Source organism: Ochotona curzoniae, unplaced genomic scaffold (assembly GCF_017591425.1).
Source record: "Ochotona curzoniae isolate NIBS_2020 unplaced genomic scaffold, NIBS_Ocur_1.0 contig_908, whole genome shotgun sequence".
Lineage (NCBI taxonomy): Eukaryota > Metazoa > Chordata > Mammalia > Lagomorpha > Ochotonidae > Ochotona > Ochotona curzoniae.
The window spans coordinates 28,657,660-28,678,170 of NW_024466607.1; the positions used below are offsets into that span (position 1 = coordinate 28,657,660).

At 48.1% G+C, this 20,511-nt stretch overlaps 1 protein-coding gene across 1 annotated transcript in view; it reads right to left on the minus strand.

Moving 5' to 3' along the window:
* The window catches only part of LRIG1 (leucine rich repeats and immunoglobulin like domains 1), a 114,255-nt gene extending 94,245 nt beyond the window's left edge, over window positions 1-20,010 (minus strand). The window contains exon 1 of the mRNA XM_040994779.1: window positions 19,359-20,010. Within this exon, the coding sequence (XP_040850713.1) occupies window positions 19,359-19,579 (221 nt within the window). The 5' untranslated portion in view covers window positions 19,580-20,010. The remainder of the gene's footprint in view (window positions 1-19,358) is intronic.
* Between the last annotated feature and the right edge of the window lie 501 nt (window positions 20,011-20,511).

Consider the following 20,511-nt stretch of genomic DNA (forward strand, 5'->3'; position numbering starts at 1 on the left):
CACTAACTCAGGGTGCTGAACACCAGAAACAGAGTGGAACCTCTGGAGCCTCATCATCCCACAAATCAGATTTGTGTAATCCAAGGCCATTCTCAGGTACCGAATTGGTATGCAAGTCCAGGTGGCACACCAAATCAGCAGCACCATCTGACACTTGGGGGTGCATGGGAAAAACCAGAGCCAAGTTCACAAGACAACTGGAAGCCTCTGTCTCTCAGGGGCGGCAAGATGAAAAGGTTGAAGAATTTGCATACTGCAGAGCAATCTGGGTTTAGTAACTCATCCTAAGGAAGCAACTGGCGTGTAAACATTTATGCACCAGCATTCCACCCAAATCTAAGGAAGAAATTCAACCCCCAGTAAAGTTCAATTATGACTTCAGCCACATTTAAAATCAGAGAAAATACTCTGGATCATCGAATCTTTAACACAAAATTCATAACACATTTCTAATATTTGACATGTCTGGGCTGTATACACCAGAGCAATTGCCTTTGTCACTGGGTAGAGAAATAATTCTTCTTCTGTTGCAGTTTCTTTGAAATTATCAGAAAATTACAAGGATTTAAAGACACAGTAACCAGGTGAACAGGTCCATGAGCTAACGCTCCCCAAGTGCACCTGCCTCCTTCACTCTCCCAGCTCACCCGGTACAGCCAGCTTCCTGACACAACCCCATCCCAAGGCCCCTCTAACACAACCAAACTGGAACGTCTGGCCAAACAGTTGGCCTTTGCCTTCCATCAGCACCCTGGGACACCGCCCTGGATGGACCCCTCCCTACGTTAGGTGGATTAGCCATGACCCTTCAGCCATGGAGGGGGACAGCCCCTCTGAGGGTCGGAAGAGGTGGAGGTCTAACTTCTGTGGTCCAAGGGAAAAGGACCTATTTTTCAGAAGTTTATCTATCCAGCATCTCCTGCAGTGAACACTTCCAAACCTCTACATCCTTCCTTGGGCTCAGGAACCTGCCCTCCATGCACTCATCATTCGCTCTGATCAGAGAGAGCAACCTCTCCCTCTGCCAGCCGCCAAGAGCAAGAAGAATCACTCCGGTTTGTTCAAACTTTTTCTCAAGGAGGGGGTCTTTGCAAAGGAAATAAAAACCCCACACAACCAAAACCAGCTGCTTAGCAATGGCTCAGCGCAAACGGAGCAGAATAACCACAAGGGGAAGAAGGGTGCCCAGAACTCCAGGGCCTATGTGTGATGCGACACCCTCCAACACCTTGTCCCCGTCCCACCTGCCTCCCTCTGGCAGCGTCAACCTTGAGAAAAAAGACCTCACCACATGGCTCCATTGAAACAACAGATGAGAGACCTCACCAGGCACAAAGCGTGGAGAATAGCCACACCCGGCCCACGTGCTAAGGACCATAGAGACCCCAGCAAGAAGCTCCCGGAGACCCCAGCAAGAGGCTGCAGGCAGTGCTTCAACTGGAAACGCGCTCCAGTGACAACACTTGCATATGGGATTTGAGAGCCACCTTCCCAAAATTCGGAGGGGGCACAAAGACTGCCAATTCAAGGTGGCACGCAAACAGCCTCTCTGCCATCCTGTCCACCTCAACTCCATGTGCCTCGCTTTTCCCCCCTTCCCAATACTAGTATCTCAGAGAAATGGAAGAAACTACCAGACAGATGAGGTAGACGCTTAGGAAATGCACAGACAGGAGCACTCTGGGAGGTCCAAATTGTTCTGCTTGTCTGGGAAAGCTCTTTCCAGAAGACTTAAGAGAATGAACGAATGCCAATCCCACATCTGCATCAGTGTCTCTGCAGAGCGATGTCTCTTGGGCCCGGTGCTGGACTCTGAGAACATAACGGTGGATCAGGAAGAAAGCTGCCCCTGCCTTTGGGAAACTTACAGACAACCCCAGGAAATACAGTATTAATTAAACAGTCCCATTAAATGTCCCACTACAGACTCCTCAAGATGGGAACATTGGCCTTGTGTCCAGGGAAAGAAACATTTAAGGTGCATGAACTTGGTGAGGCCAAGTCTCCTGGAAGAGGGAATGGCATGTGAGGGACCCAGGACGCAGTTGGAAAAGCCCCATCATGGTGACCCAGGCAGGTGGGATCGGGGAAGAAGGCCGAATAAACCAGAGAGGTGAGGGGACAGCCAGAGCTTTAACTGATGGAATTCTACCTGCTCCAGTTTGACCCTGCAAAGACCCTGTGGCTGGGGTCAGATGTGAACCACAATTAAAAACAAACAAACAAACAAAAAACCCTCTATATTCCTCCTTCCATCTATATCACATGGAGAAATAGTCCCTTCACCCCATAAAAATTTTTTTTCAATATAAAATCACAGATACACTCCACTTTCTTCCTCACTCGTTTTTTCCTCTCCTATGCAATGAAGGGGCAGAGGTGAGGGCAATGGGTCACGGGTGGCCACTTTAGTCTCCCAGGACCACATGTGTCTCCCCAGCCCCACCCAACCCAAAGCATGCCAAGGATTTCAAGCAGAGTATAAACTCCACCGGCAGGCTAAACTGTTTATATGTTCTTGAGTTAAAAATACACCACTGGGGTCAGCGTTAACACCAGGGCCTTATCACCAAGGCTGTTTGTGAGCTGGTTACACAAAGTCGGACGATGACTCGCCCATCTTTTAGACGTGTTGCGATCTGCAAATTGTCTAACGATACATCAGTGAGATTATAATAAAGCCACCAAATATACACGCATTTGAGAAAAACACTTTCCAAACCCAAGGATCCTTTGCTGTTTATAAATAGTTTACTTTTTTTGATCCCCAAGCATATAATATTCGCAGTTGCTCCAGAAACCAAAGCAACACGGACCAGGAACGTAAACCACAACCTAACAGAAACAATAAACAACAGATGGCAAGGCATATGTGCAGGCTACCACCCCCCTTCACCAAAGAGGCAAACCAAAAATGGATTCTGACACACAAGCCTCCCAGGAAAGGCACATACAATCCAACAAGATCGCATTGAAGTCACTGTTTATAGAATGCAGGCTCTATGGCCAGGACCCAGCTCAGTGCTTTAAGCCACTGAAGGGTGAAGAGCCAGTTGCTCTGAACCAATCACTGGCCTGAAGGAACTCACAGGCTTAAATGGAATGCAAGAAAGCAACCAGACAGGGTCTCGTCTTGTTCTTTCTAAACACAAACATGCAAAGGCAGATCTGAGTTCTAACTGGCAACAACACACAAGGTCCACCACTGCACCACTCCAGGTCTCACACATAACACAGTGGTACAGACAGGCCATTATTGGCCGTTGCAATTGAGGCCCTGCAGCCTTGGAAGACTACATCCCACGACCTGAAGCCCAGGGTTCGAGTCTCAACTCTGCTCACAATTCCAATTTCCTGTTAACGAGTATCCTGGGAGGCAGCAGCTGATGTCCCTGGGACACCCACACATGAGATTCAGCTGAAGTTCCCAGATCCAGTTACTGCCTGGCCCAGTCCAGGCTACTGTGCACACTAGCTTCTGCTCACGCTCTCTCTCTCTCCCTCTTCTCTCTGTTCTTCCTCTCCCTCCCAAAGAAGCAGAATGAAAAAAAGAGTTTAAAACTCAAGATGTGTCCTTCAGGTGAACCATTAGAATCACAGCACTTCCTGTTAGAGGAAAAAAAAAAGATGTCACAAGGTCAGCCATCCTCCAGCCTGTGCTCTGCTCCTTCCTCCTCCCTCCTCCCTCATACCCCCAAAAAACAAACACTAGAATTAGAAAAATGGTTTAAGTAAAATATTTCACAGGATTAGGACAATGATTAAATTAACTGACACGAATGCTTCCTACTGTACAATGCACACATGCACACGATTAGTGCTGTAACTGCACCAGGAGTCTTCCTTGCGCTTTCGTGCTGGGCTGTTTAAAGAACTTTTAAGTTACTGCATTTTCGTCCTCAGGATGAGCTTAGTAAAGTGGGTACCTCCCTTTCCATGCGGGGAAACAGAGGCACAACGAAGCCCCAGCGACCTGAAGCAGTTTCACAGCCAGCTCTTACCACCACAGCTGCCTCATCATTTCCACAACCCTCCCACCTCTCCTACCCAGAAACGTAGAACGCAGGACTCCACAGAGGAGGACGTAACGTCACTTCCCCTTGAAGACCTTCCAACACTGCAATGCTCTGGACTTCCCATGGGCGAGCACGGCCTGGATTTAGTTACAGATCAAGACAAATGACACACTAATAGAAACTCTCAAGTCACATGTGCCTTGAATCATGACTGATCAGATGAGGTCTGTGGCATTACTTAAAATGCCCTCAACCATTAAGATGAGTGCTTGGCTCAGTGATAACGCTGCGCCTTGGAACGCCTGCTTCCCTCATCGGAGCGCCGAGCTCCACTTCCGATCCGCTTATCCTCCCATGTTTACCCTGGCAGGCAGCAAAGAAGGCTCAAGGACTTGGGCTCCTGCCATCCACATGGGAGACCTGGGTTGGGTACCAGGATCCAGGTTTCTGCCTGGCCCAGCCCTGACAGTTCTGTGGGCATTTCTGGAATAAACCAGGAGATCGAAGCTCTATGTCCGATTACCTCTCTGCCTTACAAGTAAAGTGAAAATGGATTAATTTTTAAAAACATCATCTGTTTCAAAATAAAGGGCAGGGGCCCCGATAAAGAAGTGTGCCTACTTTCTTGCTTTCCTTAAATGGACATGTCTATTTTAGATACTGCAATCTCACGTCCAATCACTCTGCCAATTTCATCTTGAGGCTCATTTTTTTTTTTTTAATAAAACTCTGACTAGAATTTTCCAACTGCACTGCAACTTTAAGCTTTTGTGTTTCTTCTACATTTGAAAAGAATGCCATTTCCCAATATATAACTCCCAGATGTAGAATTCACAGATGATTCATCTCACAGAACAAGTGTTCTGAGACATCAGCTCCAAATAGAGGAGAAACTTGGAATTCCCTTCTCCCTCAAAGTAAGAACTCGCCTGGATGGGCCTGGCTCAACAAAGTTTGTTTTCAATTATATTTCCAAATTCTTTCAACAATCACTGCACGGTGTCCGGCAGCGACACATGCCTTTGAAGTGCTTCTCAAGCACAGTGGAACACAAGGACAGCGGCGAGAGGAGGACCATCCATGGTTTCTGCTGCAGGTCTCCGACACACAATCAGACAAGCCTCCTGCTACAGCGCTCACGCTGCAGGCGTGTACAGCCACAGGACCCACGACCAAAGGGGCGTCTGAATTCATCCCTATGCCCACCAGCTGGTGGTGCGGGCAACTCGAAGCCCCAACACCCACAAAACACCCTTGCTCTCTAGCTAAATTCTCATCCCACCTCTGCTCAGCCCTGCACACAGGTCATCACAAGAGGGGTCACACAGAACCATCACAAGAGGGGTCAGTCAACCTCAGAAGCCCACTGCAGGTTCTGTTCTGTGGCAGTCCCAGCAAACTCAGGCAAGGGATGCCAAGGACTGTGAGGCTGAAGACTTACCCATTACTCTCCCAAGTCAGAGACAGAAAAAAAAAAGGGGGGGGGGGCGGAAACATGTGAAAATTACTCAGATGGGCTCAGAATTCTTTAGAGGAACACTAGATTTAAATTAAAAAAAAAAAAATTCCAGGACAAGTGAATTACAAAGAGAATGCTTGACAGTGACATAAGAGGCTCCTGGAGGGCGGGAGGATCATCTGGCTAGTTGTGACCTCAGAGAACACAATGGGAAAAGGTCAGCTTTGGGTCTTAAAGGGACAAGGCTTACTCCAACCCCACGCCCCCAAAAAGAAAAAAGAAAGATCTACTTGTTTGCTCCGTCTCCCTGATTTTTACTTTGCTGAAGTTCTACCTAACAGCTGCTGAATTTAAGTTCCAAACTCAGAATGCTTCTAATTTCATTATATTTTAGCTGTGTCCCTAAACAAGCTACAAAAATACACACACACACACACCACAACAACAATAACAAAAACACCTGTTATAAAATTACAAAAAAAATTTGTTGCAAAATGAAAAACTGTTACACAAAAATTGTAAACATGGGGCCTGGTGCCTTAGCCTAGCAGCTAAAGTCCTCACCCTGCACATGTCAGGATTCCATATGGGCACCAGTTCTAATCCTGGCCGCCCCACTTCCCATGCAGCTCCCTGCTTGTGACCTGGGAACCTGGTGACCTGGGAACCTGGTTTTGGATGGGTTCAGCTCCAGCCGTTGTGGCCGCTTGGGGAGTGAATCAACAGATGGAAGATCTTCCTCTGTCTCACCTCCTCTCTGTGTATCTGACTGTCCAATAAAAATAAATCAAATTTTTTAAAAATTGTAAAAAATAAAAAATTAAAAAACAAACAGAAGTCCATCTTACCAAAAAATGTGCAAGATACAGAATGAGAAAAGCCCAAGAATTTCCCATGAAGGCAAAAACAAATTCCATGCTGAAGGCACACATTCAGAATAAGAAAAACATAAGCTTCCCGATGCCGCAGGACCAGCACGATTTTTTAAGGAGGCGTCTACACTGTGGTATAGCAGGCTAAACCCCCACATACAGCACTGGCATCCCATTTGGGCTGATTCCAGTCCCAGCTGCTCCACTTCTGATCCATTCCCTGTTAATGTGCCTGGGAAGGCAGAAGAAGCTGGTCCCAGCGCCTGGGGCCCTGCACCACGCGGAGGACCTGGACAAGGCTGCTCGCTGACCCAGCTCTGACTGCTGCAGTCATGTGGGAAGTTCCTCAGCAGTTAGATCGTCTGTCTCTCCTTCCCTCTGCAACTCTGCCTTTCATAAAAATAAATCTTATTTTTAAAAAATCCTTTAAGGAACCTCATTAGACAAGCACCAAGATTTTTCAACAGCAGTGTTTAACCAAGAAATCAATGAAAACTTTAATAGACAGATAAACATAGTATGATCTTGGTGCCACTGCCTCCCCTAAATTAAGAGACTAGGAAACTAAAGCCCACAGCTTTTGGGCTGCTGAGTTTCCACCTTGACAGACACACAGGAAAGGTTTCTCTGATAAAAGGGAGCAAAGCCACTCTGAAATTCACATAACCCCTATGGGCAGCCAGGGGAACAAGCTGGCTCAGAAAAAGCACAGTGTGTTTATGGTGTGCGTGCCTGTGTTTCTGCCCTATCACTACAGACCCTGAGCTGTTTCAGGCCCCCTAAGGTACCATACAAAAAAATCACCTACAATCTGGCTCTCCCCAGCTAGTCACTCCAAGCCTACCCAAGAGAGACACTGCCCTAACAAATGTGCCCGCTTCGTGACGGTGAATGAGGCTGCCACCTGCACTGCCGGGATCTACTATCACAGCACAAGTTCAAGTTCCAGAAGTTTGAACTGCTCTGCTTTTAATCTAGCTGGGGCGGGGGGAGGGAAGGGGGGGAACAGTAGTTAATGGCCCAAAACCTTTGGTCTCTGATATGTACATGGGAAACACAGAGGGAGTTTCAGGCTTCTAGTCCGGCTGCTGTGGCCATTTGGGGAGTGAACTAGTAAATAAATAAGTAAATGGATAAACACTGTGTTGAATACCTTTATTCACCTTTATAATTTTTTTTTTAACTTGGAAGGCAGAGTAGCAGAGAGAGGGGGAGCGACAGGATGATCTTCACGTATTGGGTCATTCACCAATATTCCAGTATTACTCCAGTGGCTACGCCACTCTGAAACCAAGAACCAGCAGCTTCCTCAAGATCTCCCACATGGGTACAGGGGCGTAAGCACCTAAGTCATCGTCCACTGTTTCCTCAGACACATTAGCTAGATTGGAAATGGAGCAGCCGGGACTTGAACTGGCCCATAGGGGATCCCAGTGTAATAGAGGCTTGACCTGATATGCCTCAATGCCGGCCCCAATTCATCCTTTTTTAAACCTAGGATCTACCAAAGTTAAATCAAATATATGAAGTTTTCAGTCTCCATTTGGTTTCTTCCTTCATTTTCTTTGGACCAGAGGGGGGGAAGGCAATTTGAACTCCAAAGGATTTCACATTTCAGACATTTTCAGATTCTGGAAAATCCACATATACATTATGAGGTATTCTGGGGGGGAGACGACTCAAACCTAACCACAAAACCCATGTTTCATATACACCTTGTACACACATCCTGGAGATAATTTTATGCAATGTTTCTCATAACTGCTGTGTATGAAACAAAGTTTCATGGTATAAAACTTTCCCAAGTTGAATTTCAGACTCATCATGCCATCACTCTATAGATTTTACACCAAGAATTCTCAGTACACAGTTTGTTGTAGAGAATTCAGCAACATATAAAGGCCCACAAATGGGCCCCTTGGTGAGGCTTCCTGGGGACAGTCTTCTGTATTTGCTGAACATTTCACATACAAGCATCAAAATCAAACACGCCAAGAAAGCTTTCAACAAAGTAGCCTAGCCCCACATTAATTTAGTTCTCTTTTGGTGAGATTGCTTCTATTTAAAAGGTAGAACTAGTGAGTGAGTGGGTGAGTGAGTGAGACAGAGACAGAGAATATCCACTCGTTTAGTCTCTAAGTGACTGCAGTGGTGGCAAAGCTGAGCAAAGCAGAAACCAGAAGCTTGGAACTCCACCCAGATCTCCCATGTGGGTGGCAAGAGTTCAAACACTTGTGCCACCTCCCACTGCTTCTGCAGGTGCATTAGCAGGGAGCTGGACTGGAGGTGCAGCAGCCACAATGCAAACTGGTGCCCATATGAGATGCTGCTGTCACAGGAGGCAGCTTAAGTTGCAATGCCATAAAACCAGTCTCCCATCTGCTAATTCTCACCAACCAGTACACAGGGAGTTTGTTCTCTGCTTTGCTTAGAGTAGAAGCATACACGTGAAAAAGACCCACCTGAGAATTCAGAGTTGCATCCCCTCTGGAGGTCAGAGGTGACCAACACCTCACAGAGCCAGGCAGCGGCCCAGCTGGGACACAACTCCAAGGCTTCTGAGACCCAATCAGGTGCTTTTTCTCATTCCACCACATTGCTGCCTTCACGGTTGTAAGAAAATGAAATTCTTCTTCCTAGATGAATAGTATTTTCCTTCTTTAGACTAGTGCCCCTTTTTAAGAAACTTGAACAGAATATGAAACCCTCTCTGTCCAGAGGATGCAATGAGTATTAAAAGATTCCAAATACAAGGAAGTTTCCTGGATTCCACCCCGCTCCCCAAGGAACTATCTAACATCAGCCAGCCTTTGTTTTAGGACAGTTAGGGACTTGATAGAATTTAACCATTTTAAGCACTGTTTTAAATGAACTCTCGGCAAGAATAAAAAAATCTACATACAAGAGTTTGATCCTTCTTTTGGTTAAAGCACACAGCTTTCAGACCAAAATGCCTGTGGCCAACAGTACTAACTGGATGTAAAGGCTGAGCAAATGGAGGAGTGTGGGGGAGGCAGCCCCATGGAGCTGCGCAGCGGTTCCATCTGCCTTCTGGATCCCTCAAGCTGCAGCTCCTGCATCTATCACTCGGTTGCATCAACAATCCACTTCCTGGAAGCAATGAGCTCTTCTGGCTGTTTATGAAGTTTTGCAAGCGCTGTGAGCTTGTGTGCCAGAAACTCACACCAGACCAGGTGGAGTGAGGAAATCACAAACATAAAAACAATTTTAAAAATTAAATTTTAAAAAATGAAAATGATGCATGACAGCAGATCACGCTATTACACTGTTGAAATCCGATGCAAGCAAGAACCAAGTTCTCCAAACCTATAACACAGAACTTAAATTCATAGTCAGATTCTCTCAGTTGTAAGAGCTTTTTTGTTTTTTTTTTTTTCTTTAAACCCTCTGAAGAACACTTCAGCATTTCTAAAGAGGACCTGCTGTTGATGGTATGTAAGCAAATATGCACAGATTTAACGAAGCTTAATAGATCCACAGATCTAAACTGACCATGCTGCACAGCTTTTTTAAACTCTCAGCTCTCTCATTAAGCCACAACATGCACAAAATCTGTCCAAAACAGCCCCCAAGGGGCTGCCACGATGGAAGAGTTAAATGAGCACCTCCATCACTGACATACCACATGGGTGCTGTCGGGTTGAGTCCCAGCTTCTCCACCTTCCAACCCAGCCCCCTGCAAATGCACCTGGGAAAGCAGCCAATGGTCCAAGTACAAGGGACCCTGCCACCTACATGGGAGAACCCGATGGATTGCCAGGCTCTAGGTTTTGGCATGGTCCAGCCTAACCAATGTGGCCATTTGGGAGTGCACCAGGGGATGGCAGACTTCACTCTCCGTAACTCTGCCTTTCAAATAAACAAATCTTAAGGGGGAAAAAAAAAATAGAGCCCCTTCCACCTCAACCCACCAACAGCCTAGTTGCTTCCCTTTGTGAAGATTTTCTTACATGGTGCCTCTAAACACTATTTAAGGCAGCCACAAGTAGCCACAGCTGGAAGTTCAGCAAAGTAAACACTGGGTAACTTAGTTCAGACTTCTAACTTAACTATAACCAATGGTTAATTACCCCTCTATTAAACAAGAACCGAAGTCCCATTTTAAAATGATCTATTCATAGTCATGTTTGTTCACTAATCAGCAGTTAATAGGTTGGTAAAAAAAAAATACCATGGAGAACAATAGGAATTACACATTTTGACAAAGGACCCTAGGACAAAAGATTGTTCGAAGCATCTTCCACAAAGAGAAAAATTAAAACTTCAGATTTTGAGAATATATAAACTGGATAGTCCACAGTGTGTGCCCAGGACACATTCTGTGGGCATAGAGCTCACTAAACTCTCCCTGAAGAGGAGCATGTTTTCAGGAGCTGTTTAAAACACCCAAATCAAAGTCAAGCGAATTCAAGCCTAATAAAGCTATTAACTTGATAGAGAATGCCCTATCCACAAGCAGAAACAACAGTATGTCTTGGGAGCTACTTCCAAAGAAAGGAAGTGCTCTTGGAGCAAACATGGCAAAAAAAATCCTAAGCCAACAGAACTGAGTTAAGCACCTAGTTGCATATCAAATCCTTAACTGACTTTTTTTTTTTAATATTTTATCTTTCAGATCATCTCACAAGAAAAAGTTGGATCTGCAGCAGCCGACTTCCCCAGAGGGTAGTTTCAACTACGCAGAACAACAGGTCAGCTTCTTGTTATCCATCCCAAAGTGCTGATACTTGAGGTATTAAACGCTTCCAAACTCAGAGTGCTAGAACGGCAAGGTCTGCAGAGAGCAAGGTGATCCGTCCCCCAGCTTGACCACAGTGCTCAGTCCTCCTCATCCTAACAGGCCATCGTCAAGCAGGAAATCCAGGAGAAAGGGTTTATCAGGGTAATGTATGTCCCGGCCAAGATAAGCACTAAATTATTTGAGCAGTAAATTATACAAGGGTGGAAGAAACAAAGGACAGGAAGTGGAGGTGGGAAGGGAATTTGCTAAATGCTGCATAAAGCAGTTTTAGAGGATAGCACTGTGCCGTTTTGGGGTTTTTTCAAAACCAGCTAGGGGCCCGGCACTGTGGTCTAGTGGCTAAAGTCCTCGCCTTGAATGTGCTGGGATCCCATATGGGCACCAGTTCTAATCCCAGCAGCTCCACTTCCCATCCAGCTCCCTGCTTGTGGCCTGGGAAAGCAGTCGAGGATGGCCCAATGCTTTAGGACCGTGCACCCATGTGGGAGACCTGGAGGAAATTCCTGGATCCTGGCTTCGGATCGGCACAGCACCGGCCATTGCGCTCACTTGGGGAGTGAATCATCAGACAGAAGATCTTCCTCTCTGTCCCTCCTCCTCTATATATATCTGACTTTGTAATAAAAATAAAATAAATCTTTAAAAAAAAAAAAAACAGCTAGAAGAGGAAAGGGAGATGACGGTTATCCCACCTTGTCTCTCGATGTCCAAGCCAATTCTGCTTGTGGGCAAGAGCCTCACTTCTTTCACTCATTTTCTTACTAATCTGTGACCTTGAGAAAGAAAAAGTTACAGATCATAAAAGATCTGAGACCTCTGCACCGTGAAAGCGGAGAGAACAATCAACGCAGAAGTACGAGAAGGCAGGCCATGTTTTCTTGAAACCTTCTGAATGCTGCCTTTTTGCCAAAACAAACCATTCCAGCAATTGGTTGGAACTTGCATCCTGGTCTATGAGGAAAACCAAGCTGTATTACGACTTGCAGGGATGAACGGATTGGTTGTTCGCACAATGGGCCTTGCCGGTTATGCTAGATTAAATAGTAATAAAGACGCAAACAATCGTGGCCGTTCATGTGGGTAAGGCTGTGAATCACCGCCGTTCACGGGCAAGGGACTGAGGCACAGGTGCACAACGAGCAACAGCAAGCGGCCAACGGCTCTGGAGGAGGCATCCGTGCCAGATTCCTCAAATGGCCCGGTGTTCACAGCCTGGGTCCCCCACAAAGTGACCACTGGACTGTAAACAGACCCAAAGAAATGAGAAGGGTTCTCTGCCTACAACCCAACAATTGTTTCTCCCCTCCTCCACCAAGTCTTTCCAAAAAGTGGACACACAGTGAGGATCTGTAACCTGACCCCGTTTGTAAGCGCGCACCTGCATTTTTCCAAGTGATGACTGTGGGGGCTACATGCATCTCAGTTGGGCTCAATTTCAATGAAACCCTGGGAAATCATAAGATAAAATGATTTGTTTAATAGTCTCTCACTTCCCTGCCTCTTTGCCACATTCCCACATCCCACCTCCCAAAAGCATAATGCCAACTATACGGAAGTATTTGTACAACCGGAAGGGATTTACAAACTACCTCAAAACTGTCTGCTAACTGTGTAATGTGATGTAACTGGTCACAGCTTCCCGCCTTCTGAGACTTGCAAAGGCCCGTGAGATTTCACTTGGTGCACTTTACATTTATCAACAAAAGCTTATCAGAGAAAGCTGCTTGGGTTGTGAGCCCTGCACATCATACTCCTTTGGGCCAGAAAGCTGAACACTGCCTAGAAACACTTTTGTCAACAAGAGGGTGGCCATGACAGAGGATGCAAAGTATTTAGCTATGGAGGGGAGGCCTTGACATTCAAAACGTGATCCACAATCAAGACTGAGGACTCACACTGGGAGACAGAACACAGGCGTCATCTACTGCCAAGCTAAATCTCCTTTTTAGAAAGACTCGAGGACGCAAGGTGCCAGTGTTGTTTTTTCTTTTTTTAAATATTTTTAACATTGTTTACATAGTTGAGAGGGATGCAAGCCCATGTGGGTCTCTGATTAAGCTGCGGAGCATCAAGGTATAGAGGAATGTGGAGGGGACAAATGTTGCAATTTTTTTCCTCCTGTGTTGTCAAACAACATCAGCACCCAGGCATGGGGGACAGTCATTTGATGACTCTGATGTGGGGAAGAGTGTTCCAAGGGTGTTACTTGAGTGTTTCTGATACTTCTGAGACATGGCTAGCTTTGTTGCACCAGGGTTGAAAAAAAATCTTTCCAAGGTCTATTAGCTGACCAAATCTACCTCAGTACATCTACAGGCCCAGGAATGTGTTCTAAAGCTTGGCCAGGAGAGTGGTCCTTTCTGTTCTGCTTTCCACCATCTGACAATGCACTGGGCATACTCTGCTGGGTGCCAGTGTTCTTAGCAGTGGTTTTAAGCCACCTTTGAAACTAGCATCCTATTTGTTGCTTTGAGTCCTGGCTGCTCCATTTTCATTCCAGCTCCCTGCCAAGGTGTTTGGGAAAGCAGCAGCAGATGGTCCAAGTGCCTGGACCACTGCTATCCCTGTGCAAGATACAGAAGAAATTCTAGGCTCCTGGCTTCAGTCTGGCCCAGCTCCAGCTGTTGTAACCATGGGGCAGGGTAGTGAACCAGTAGATGGAAAGATGTCTTTCTTTCTCCCCCTCTAACTCTGCCTTTCAAATAATTAAAAAAAAAAAAAGTAAGTGGGCCCGCATAGTAGCCTAGTGGCTAAGAAAAAAGGAAAGTAAGAAATCTGCCCAAAACCACACATGTAGCTCAGAGAAGACACTAGAAGTAACTTCCAACCTCTTCATCACAGCTCACCTCACTAGACCAGGGGTCGGCTAGATGTGACCACCAGGGACAAGTGCATGTCTCCTTCCCCCAAATCATAACCCAAATGGAGACCAGGGAATAGCTGGCTAACAAATACCTGCTAAGCAGAGATAAAGGACAAATTGCAGGGGCGGGGGGAGGTAGGGGAACAAGGAAAATGGAGACAGCTGTTTCCCTAAAAAATGACTTTTATAAGTAGATAAAGTGTGTAGCTTCTGTTTCAGAAGACTACGAATGGCGTGCTTGCATAAAATCACAGATAAAGCATTAAATAACAGACCAGAAACGTACAAAGCAGATAATAAAAAGTTCACAAAAAAGCAACACGAGTTAGCAATTGCCAAACAGACAACAAAATTGCTATTTCCACTTTTCCCTGCCATGATGACAGTGCCCATGTATCAAGTTCTACAGCAGAAAACCTCTCAGCCTAATCAACTGGTCAGTCTGGACTGCTATACTCTATTACTACATAAAATTCTTTGGGCATAAAAGCAAAGCCTGTTTCAAAGAGTAGACTATTAAAAAACAATTTAACCTCTGGGTTTCAAAAAAAGCAGTATCTTTTTTTTTTTTTTTTTGCAGAAGAGACAAAAAGCCATGCAAAAGACGACAAGACAGGCTGGACCTCTGGGCATAATGTCATGCTGAAGTCTTGAAACACCACCAACAGCCCCCCGAATTTCCCACAGGCCAGTGTGGTCACAGGAGGGTTTCAGATACTTTCACTCCTCTGCCTGGGAATTTTTCCTTCACTCCTGCTGAATCCTGCCTCTAGACAATGCCTTCAGCCTAGGAAACCGTATCCATTGTAATACAGCCCTGAATATTAACACAGCCCAGAGTCCTGACGGCTTTTTAAAGACCCCCAGGGTTTCAAATTGCAGCCACGGAGGAGGGGGAAGGTCTAGTGTGCTCCTTCAAAAGAAGTTGAAAGTTAGGCTAGCCCGTGAAGCCTAAAGTTCTTCCAACTATGGGGTAAGTCACAAGAATGTCTTTCATGTTTTTAAAAACATATAAGGAAAAGGAAAAAAAAAAAAAAAGTCCCTGCTACAACCAACATCCTTTATTGCTTACAGCAACTTTAAAGTCAATGCATTCCTTTTCTTGATTTCACTCTCCTGGGAGTGTCATTTTAAAATAACTATAGGCTATTTTCAACAACCTCTATGCTGCCTTCCCATTCCACAGACCTTCAGGGCGCCAGCAGGTGCAAGACACTGGGCCAGGTGCGTTATTCAGTCACAACAAAATGACAACGCTTGCTCCCACATTCCTGTCCACTCTGAAAGAGAGGATGCTGAAAAGGCTTGGCACTTAGGAGACACCTCTGCAGAATGAGGAAGAGGCCCTTCCTTTGTGAGTTCAGCGTCTAAGTGAGAGAAAGGTCAGCCAGAGGCCTTCGCAGTGAGCTCGGGAAGTGCCCAGGAACCCAAGCAAAGTAATGAACCCTGGAGGGAGGGGGCGACACTAAGAGGTCCTCCAAGAAGCCCTCTCTCACTACACACCATTTCCTTCACGCTTTATAAAGTATTCCCAAGGACCTGATACAACACACGCACCCACGGAAAACCTCAATTTGGAGAAATCCAGTCACCCTGTGTCATTATGGAAAGAGAGGAGCACACTTCTTTTTCAAATAACCCTTTAAAGAAAAAAAAAAGAGGTGGCGATGGCGGCAATAGGGACACTGCCAGCACAGAGCTCATGCTGAGCCCCAAGGGTTCTTTGGACACTTCCTGATCATGCCAGACCCAAAACTTAAGATTTCATGGTCATAACTGCATAGGAGCAGGACTTAAGGAGTGTGCTTTTCTCTCAAGACAGTCAAGAATATTTGCCAGAACCCTCTACTTTAAAAAAAAAAAAAGGCAAGCAACAGACATGTTTTCCACCAGGAAGAGATGCTAACACCAGCCATCCAACACCTGTTGCCAAGCACTCTTGAACTCAAGCTTCCAAGAACGTGGGAGAGCACAGACGCATTTCAGAGTGTTTCCCTGCATTACTCTGAGTTTCAAACGTTCCCTCACACCTTTCTGCACCTTTTTGCAGTCCCATCCCCCACCCCGCCAAGGCCTGCTGAGTGTGAAGGATGTTCCAGATAACAATCGGTATACTTGGTTTAAAAAAAAAAATCTCAGCTTAGGTTCTGGACCAATTTGGTAGCCAGCACTTCAATTTTAATTTGCATAAACAGGATGGGAAGCGCTTTCGGACCCCTTAATTCACCACACCCAGCACCCCGGGCCTTGGGGGCACAGCTGTAAAATTTGAAAGACAAAGGCCCTCTTGGCTTCACCACAACAATGGTCAAGAGGTCACTGTTTATCCCATAAGGAAACCCCAAGCACCGTTTCTGTGCCGAAACCAGCAAGGGCAGAGTTAAGCCACTGGACCTGCAATCACAGACAGATCCCATGGAGACCCCACATTCGAGGGGTCCTCTCGCGAACGACCTTGCCTTTGAATGTAAGTAGCAAAGAGTAAGGGGGTTTGCCTACCTTTTCAATCACAACCCGACAGGCCATTCAATAGCTCTCAAGACTTTCAGCTAACAACATTTTGTGAGTCAAATTTATTCCACAGGTGAGCCTGTAAGAAGGTATGCAGTAATTCTGAAACAGATTCTGAAGCCATGGCTCTCAAAAAAATAATTTTCAAAGAAAGCAAACATCTCAGTTCTACGAAGTACAACTTTTTCTAAGGTTCTGGGAAGTTGGAATAAGACTTGGCAGTACTTGGTGCTATTTATGAACGTGTTGGTTGGACCATGCGAGTCTCACCTATGTAATCGGATGGGACGTTCAGCTATGGCTCAACTGCTACAATTATAAGTTACTGTGTGGAGTAGGTCATCTTGAAGGCCCAGGAATGAGCCACTTTCACCTCTATTGGAGCCATCCCTTTTCTTCTTTTTACATTGCATTTACACTATTTAAATGTTTTACTTTCCTTATATCAGGCCTAAGAGCAACTCCAAAGTTAGATGTGCTGTTTACAAAAGCTTAAAAAAAAAATCCATAAAGCTATGGGTCCCCTGCTATCTCTAACCCTCAGCCTGAAATTGTTTGAACTAGCTGCAGTAAACCCAGTTCATGGGCTTATAAAGTAGATCTATACATTCTCCAGAAACAATGTACTTACAGGGTGTAAATTTGGTGAAAGAACACGTGTTTTTCTTACATTATATTCTAAGACTTTCTCCTGGCAAATCTTGTTGCATCATAGCCACAAATGTAAATCACAGATAACCTTAGGGGGATTTAAGAATAAGACTAAATCAAAAAATAAAATAACATCACAAATATTTTTCAAAGGACACCCATTTCCTATGTATAGTGTCTTTACATACTAACCAGAAACCACATCTTAAAATCTAATCAGTTAACACCATAATTAGTATAATCAAGTCTTCTGAAGCTCAAAATACCTAGTTAGGTATTTACAGATGATCACACGTGTAAAACAGACAAGACTACAATTTTAAAGGTATTTAAGCCAGGTGAAATGTTATCTCCAGGCAACAGAAAGCCTAAAACACAACCAGTGTTTGGCTTCCAGGGCACAAAGCAACACAAACTGGGTCCTGTGACCACAAAAGGGGGGGGGAGGGTAAATAAGAGGACACCCGCCCATCTCCAAAAGCTACGACTCTGGAACTCCGCACCTTCCCCAAGACCCCACAGACCCATAGACACCGTCACTCCCACAACAGGTGAACCTGAAACGCTTCTGATTCCTTCCACGTGATTCTATGTGGGGCAGGGCGGAGGGAGCCGGGAGGGGGCAAACGATCTTAAATGCCTTAAGGAAAAACCACAACACCCCCAGCAGTGATCAAGCTAGCCCTTCAACAGCCCTGGCCTATTTTAAAACCCACCCTACGACACAGGTCCCTAGGTGAATTCTGCCGAAGTAGCAGACACCAAGGAGAACCCTACGTGGCAGAAACCCGGCCCGGCCAGCCCCGCGGCTCTAAGCTGGGAAGCAGGTTAGAGACCAGCGCCGGAACGGAAGAGACTAACTTTTAAACTTGCCCTTACCGCAGCAAGAGAAGCACCCCGCCCGCGCAGCTCCAACAAGCCACAGGTGTTGGCGAAAACGCACCAGTCACCAGCTTTCTCTAAAACAGTGTCTCACCCCAGGTCACTGCTGTTACCTCTTCTCAACTCTAGGGAAAAAAAGGTCCAATCAACTGAAACGCAGACTAGACCAGCTGGGCCTTTTCTGGAAGCTTCCAACAGTTCTCCAGAGATACTTAATTACTGAGGACTGGACAGGATTTTGCCTCCTGGACCAGGTAGATTGTCAAGAAGTAGAAAGCGGCTCTTCCCTTCTACCATATTCACATAAGTCCAATTTTTTCTGGTCTCTGTAACACACACACACACACACACACACCCACACACACACCACCCCCCCACCCCGACAGCACCTACAAGACCCTACTTGAGGTCCAGCCAACTCGGCTTCAATCGGCCCGGCCCCTGGCCTGGAGCAGCACTATTCCAAAATGCATTTACACCCTTTCCCGAAGGAAAGACGCTCTCCTGAGTGAGCGGACCCATCACTCCAGGTTGGCCAAGCCCCATGGAGCCCTAAAGAACAGAACCGACCGACAGGAAGGGTCTGTAGCGCAGTTCCCTAAGATGCTAACTAGGCGGAAAAAGGAAAAACTCCCACAGCGCTCACGCACCTTCCGAGAACTCTTCGGGCCCCTTAATTTGGGGTGCCCGCTGAGGAAAGCAGTCTTCCCGCTCCAACCAGAGCCACGGCGGGACGCGAAAGGGGCTGCACACACTCTCCCTGCAGGAGGTTCGCAAGCTACCTTCACTCCCTGCCCACTGGGAAACCAAGGTGCCCAAACACCACAGACAGCTCACGAGACAGAAAACAAGAAACGCATCCCAAAACACTACCACCACATGCACACGTTCTCAGTCTGCCTCACAACCAAAGTTCCACGGTCACCCACGCGCAAACTCGCCTCCCCGGCTTCTCCCCCTGACCCCATATCACGCTCAGGGACGTGCGCCCACACACCTGCAGACCTTCATCCGTCGCGCTCGCGCACCCCCAGACCACCTCGACCCTCAATCGTACAACCCGGGGAACCCCACTCGTTCAACCTCCTGGCCCTCCCGTGAGGTACACTCATTCATCTTCACACCTTCACGACCTGCACGACCCGTGCCGGTTCGACTCGACACTCCCGGAGGCGTACTCTTTTCTCCCCTGCACCTCCGTGCTAAATCTTCCAACCCACACTACTCCACACACAGAACCCAAGCTGCAACCCCTCCCTGCCCGAGTTAAGCATCCCAGCCGCCCTAGCCCCCCAATGACAGCGTCCCGGGGCGCAAGAAGGTCGGCACAGGTGGTACTCACAGGCTCCGCGTCCAGGAGGGCAGGTCCCCGGGAAGCGCCGCCAGCCCGCGCCCGCCGCAGTCCAGCGAGTCCCCAGTGCAAGTGCAGGCGGCCGCACAGGGTGCGCGCGGGTCGGCCGTGGCGGTCGCGGGTTCCAGCAGCAGCAGCAGCAGCCACAGGAGGAGGAGAAGGCAAGGCGAGCGACGCGGGGCCCCGAGCGCTCCCCGGACCGGCCGCGCCATCTTGTCTGGAGCGCGTTGCGAACCACGGGCGCGGGGACTGCGAGGTCCCGAGCGGGTGCGGGCGCGGACGGCCCGGAGGAGGCTCCACTCGGCACTAGGCTCCCAGCCGGGGCATGGCCGCCCGCACACGTCCTCTCCGCGGACGCGGCTTCAGCGCTCAGCGGGCCCCCGGTGCCCGGGCCGCTCGGCAGCGCCCGGCGGGGGCCGCGAACCCAGCGCCCATCCGGGCCGACCCGCCCGCAGCTCTCTCTCTCCAAACCGCCTCTCTAGGTGCGGGCAGTGGGTGCTCGGCCGCCGCTCCGTGTCCTCCTGCCGCGTTCCGGGGTTGCTGCGGAGCGCCCCGCGCACGCCAAGCGCCGCTGCCCGCCGCTGCTGGGAGGCAGGCGCTCAGCCTCGCAGCCGGAGCTCGGCGCCGGCAGGCATCTTTCTCCTTAGCTCCGGGCACGAAGCTGCGAGACGCCGGGCTGGACGGCGCGGGCCAAGCGTGCGTTCCGGGAGCCCCCGTGCGTCTTGCTGTCCCACCGTGGCCAGCCAAGCGCGCGCGCGCGCGCTCACTCTCGGGCGCCGCACCGCTCCTCTGCGCGCACAGCCCCGCCGACCTCGCGGACGAACAATCAGCCGCTCGGCCCGACTCGCCCCGCGGCCCAGCCCGGCTGCATCGCCCAGGCCCCGCCTCCGGCCGCTCGCCCTCACACACCCCTCGGCCGCGCGCCCAGCGGCCGCCCGCAGGCCCACGTTGGATGCTTTGCAACAGCGCCTCGCCACGCCCCCCAGCCCGCCGCGCATTGGCTGCCGGGGTCCACGGGAGTCATCCTCAGAGGCCATTGGGGCGCGCACCGCGATCCCGCCCCTCCCGCCTCGCCCGCCACCCCGCCCTCCTTCTCTTTTCCCACCCTAGGTGTGAAGGGTGGGGGACTGGGAGGGGGGGAAAG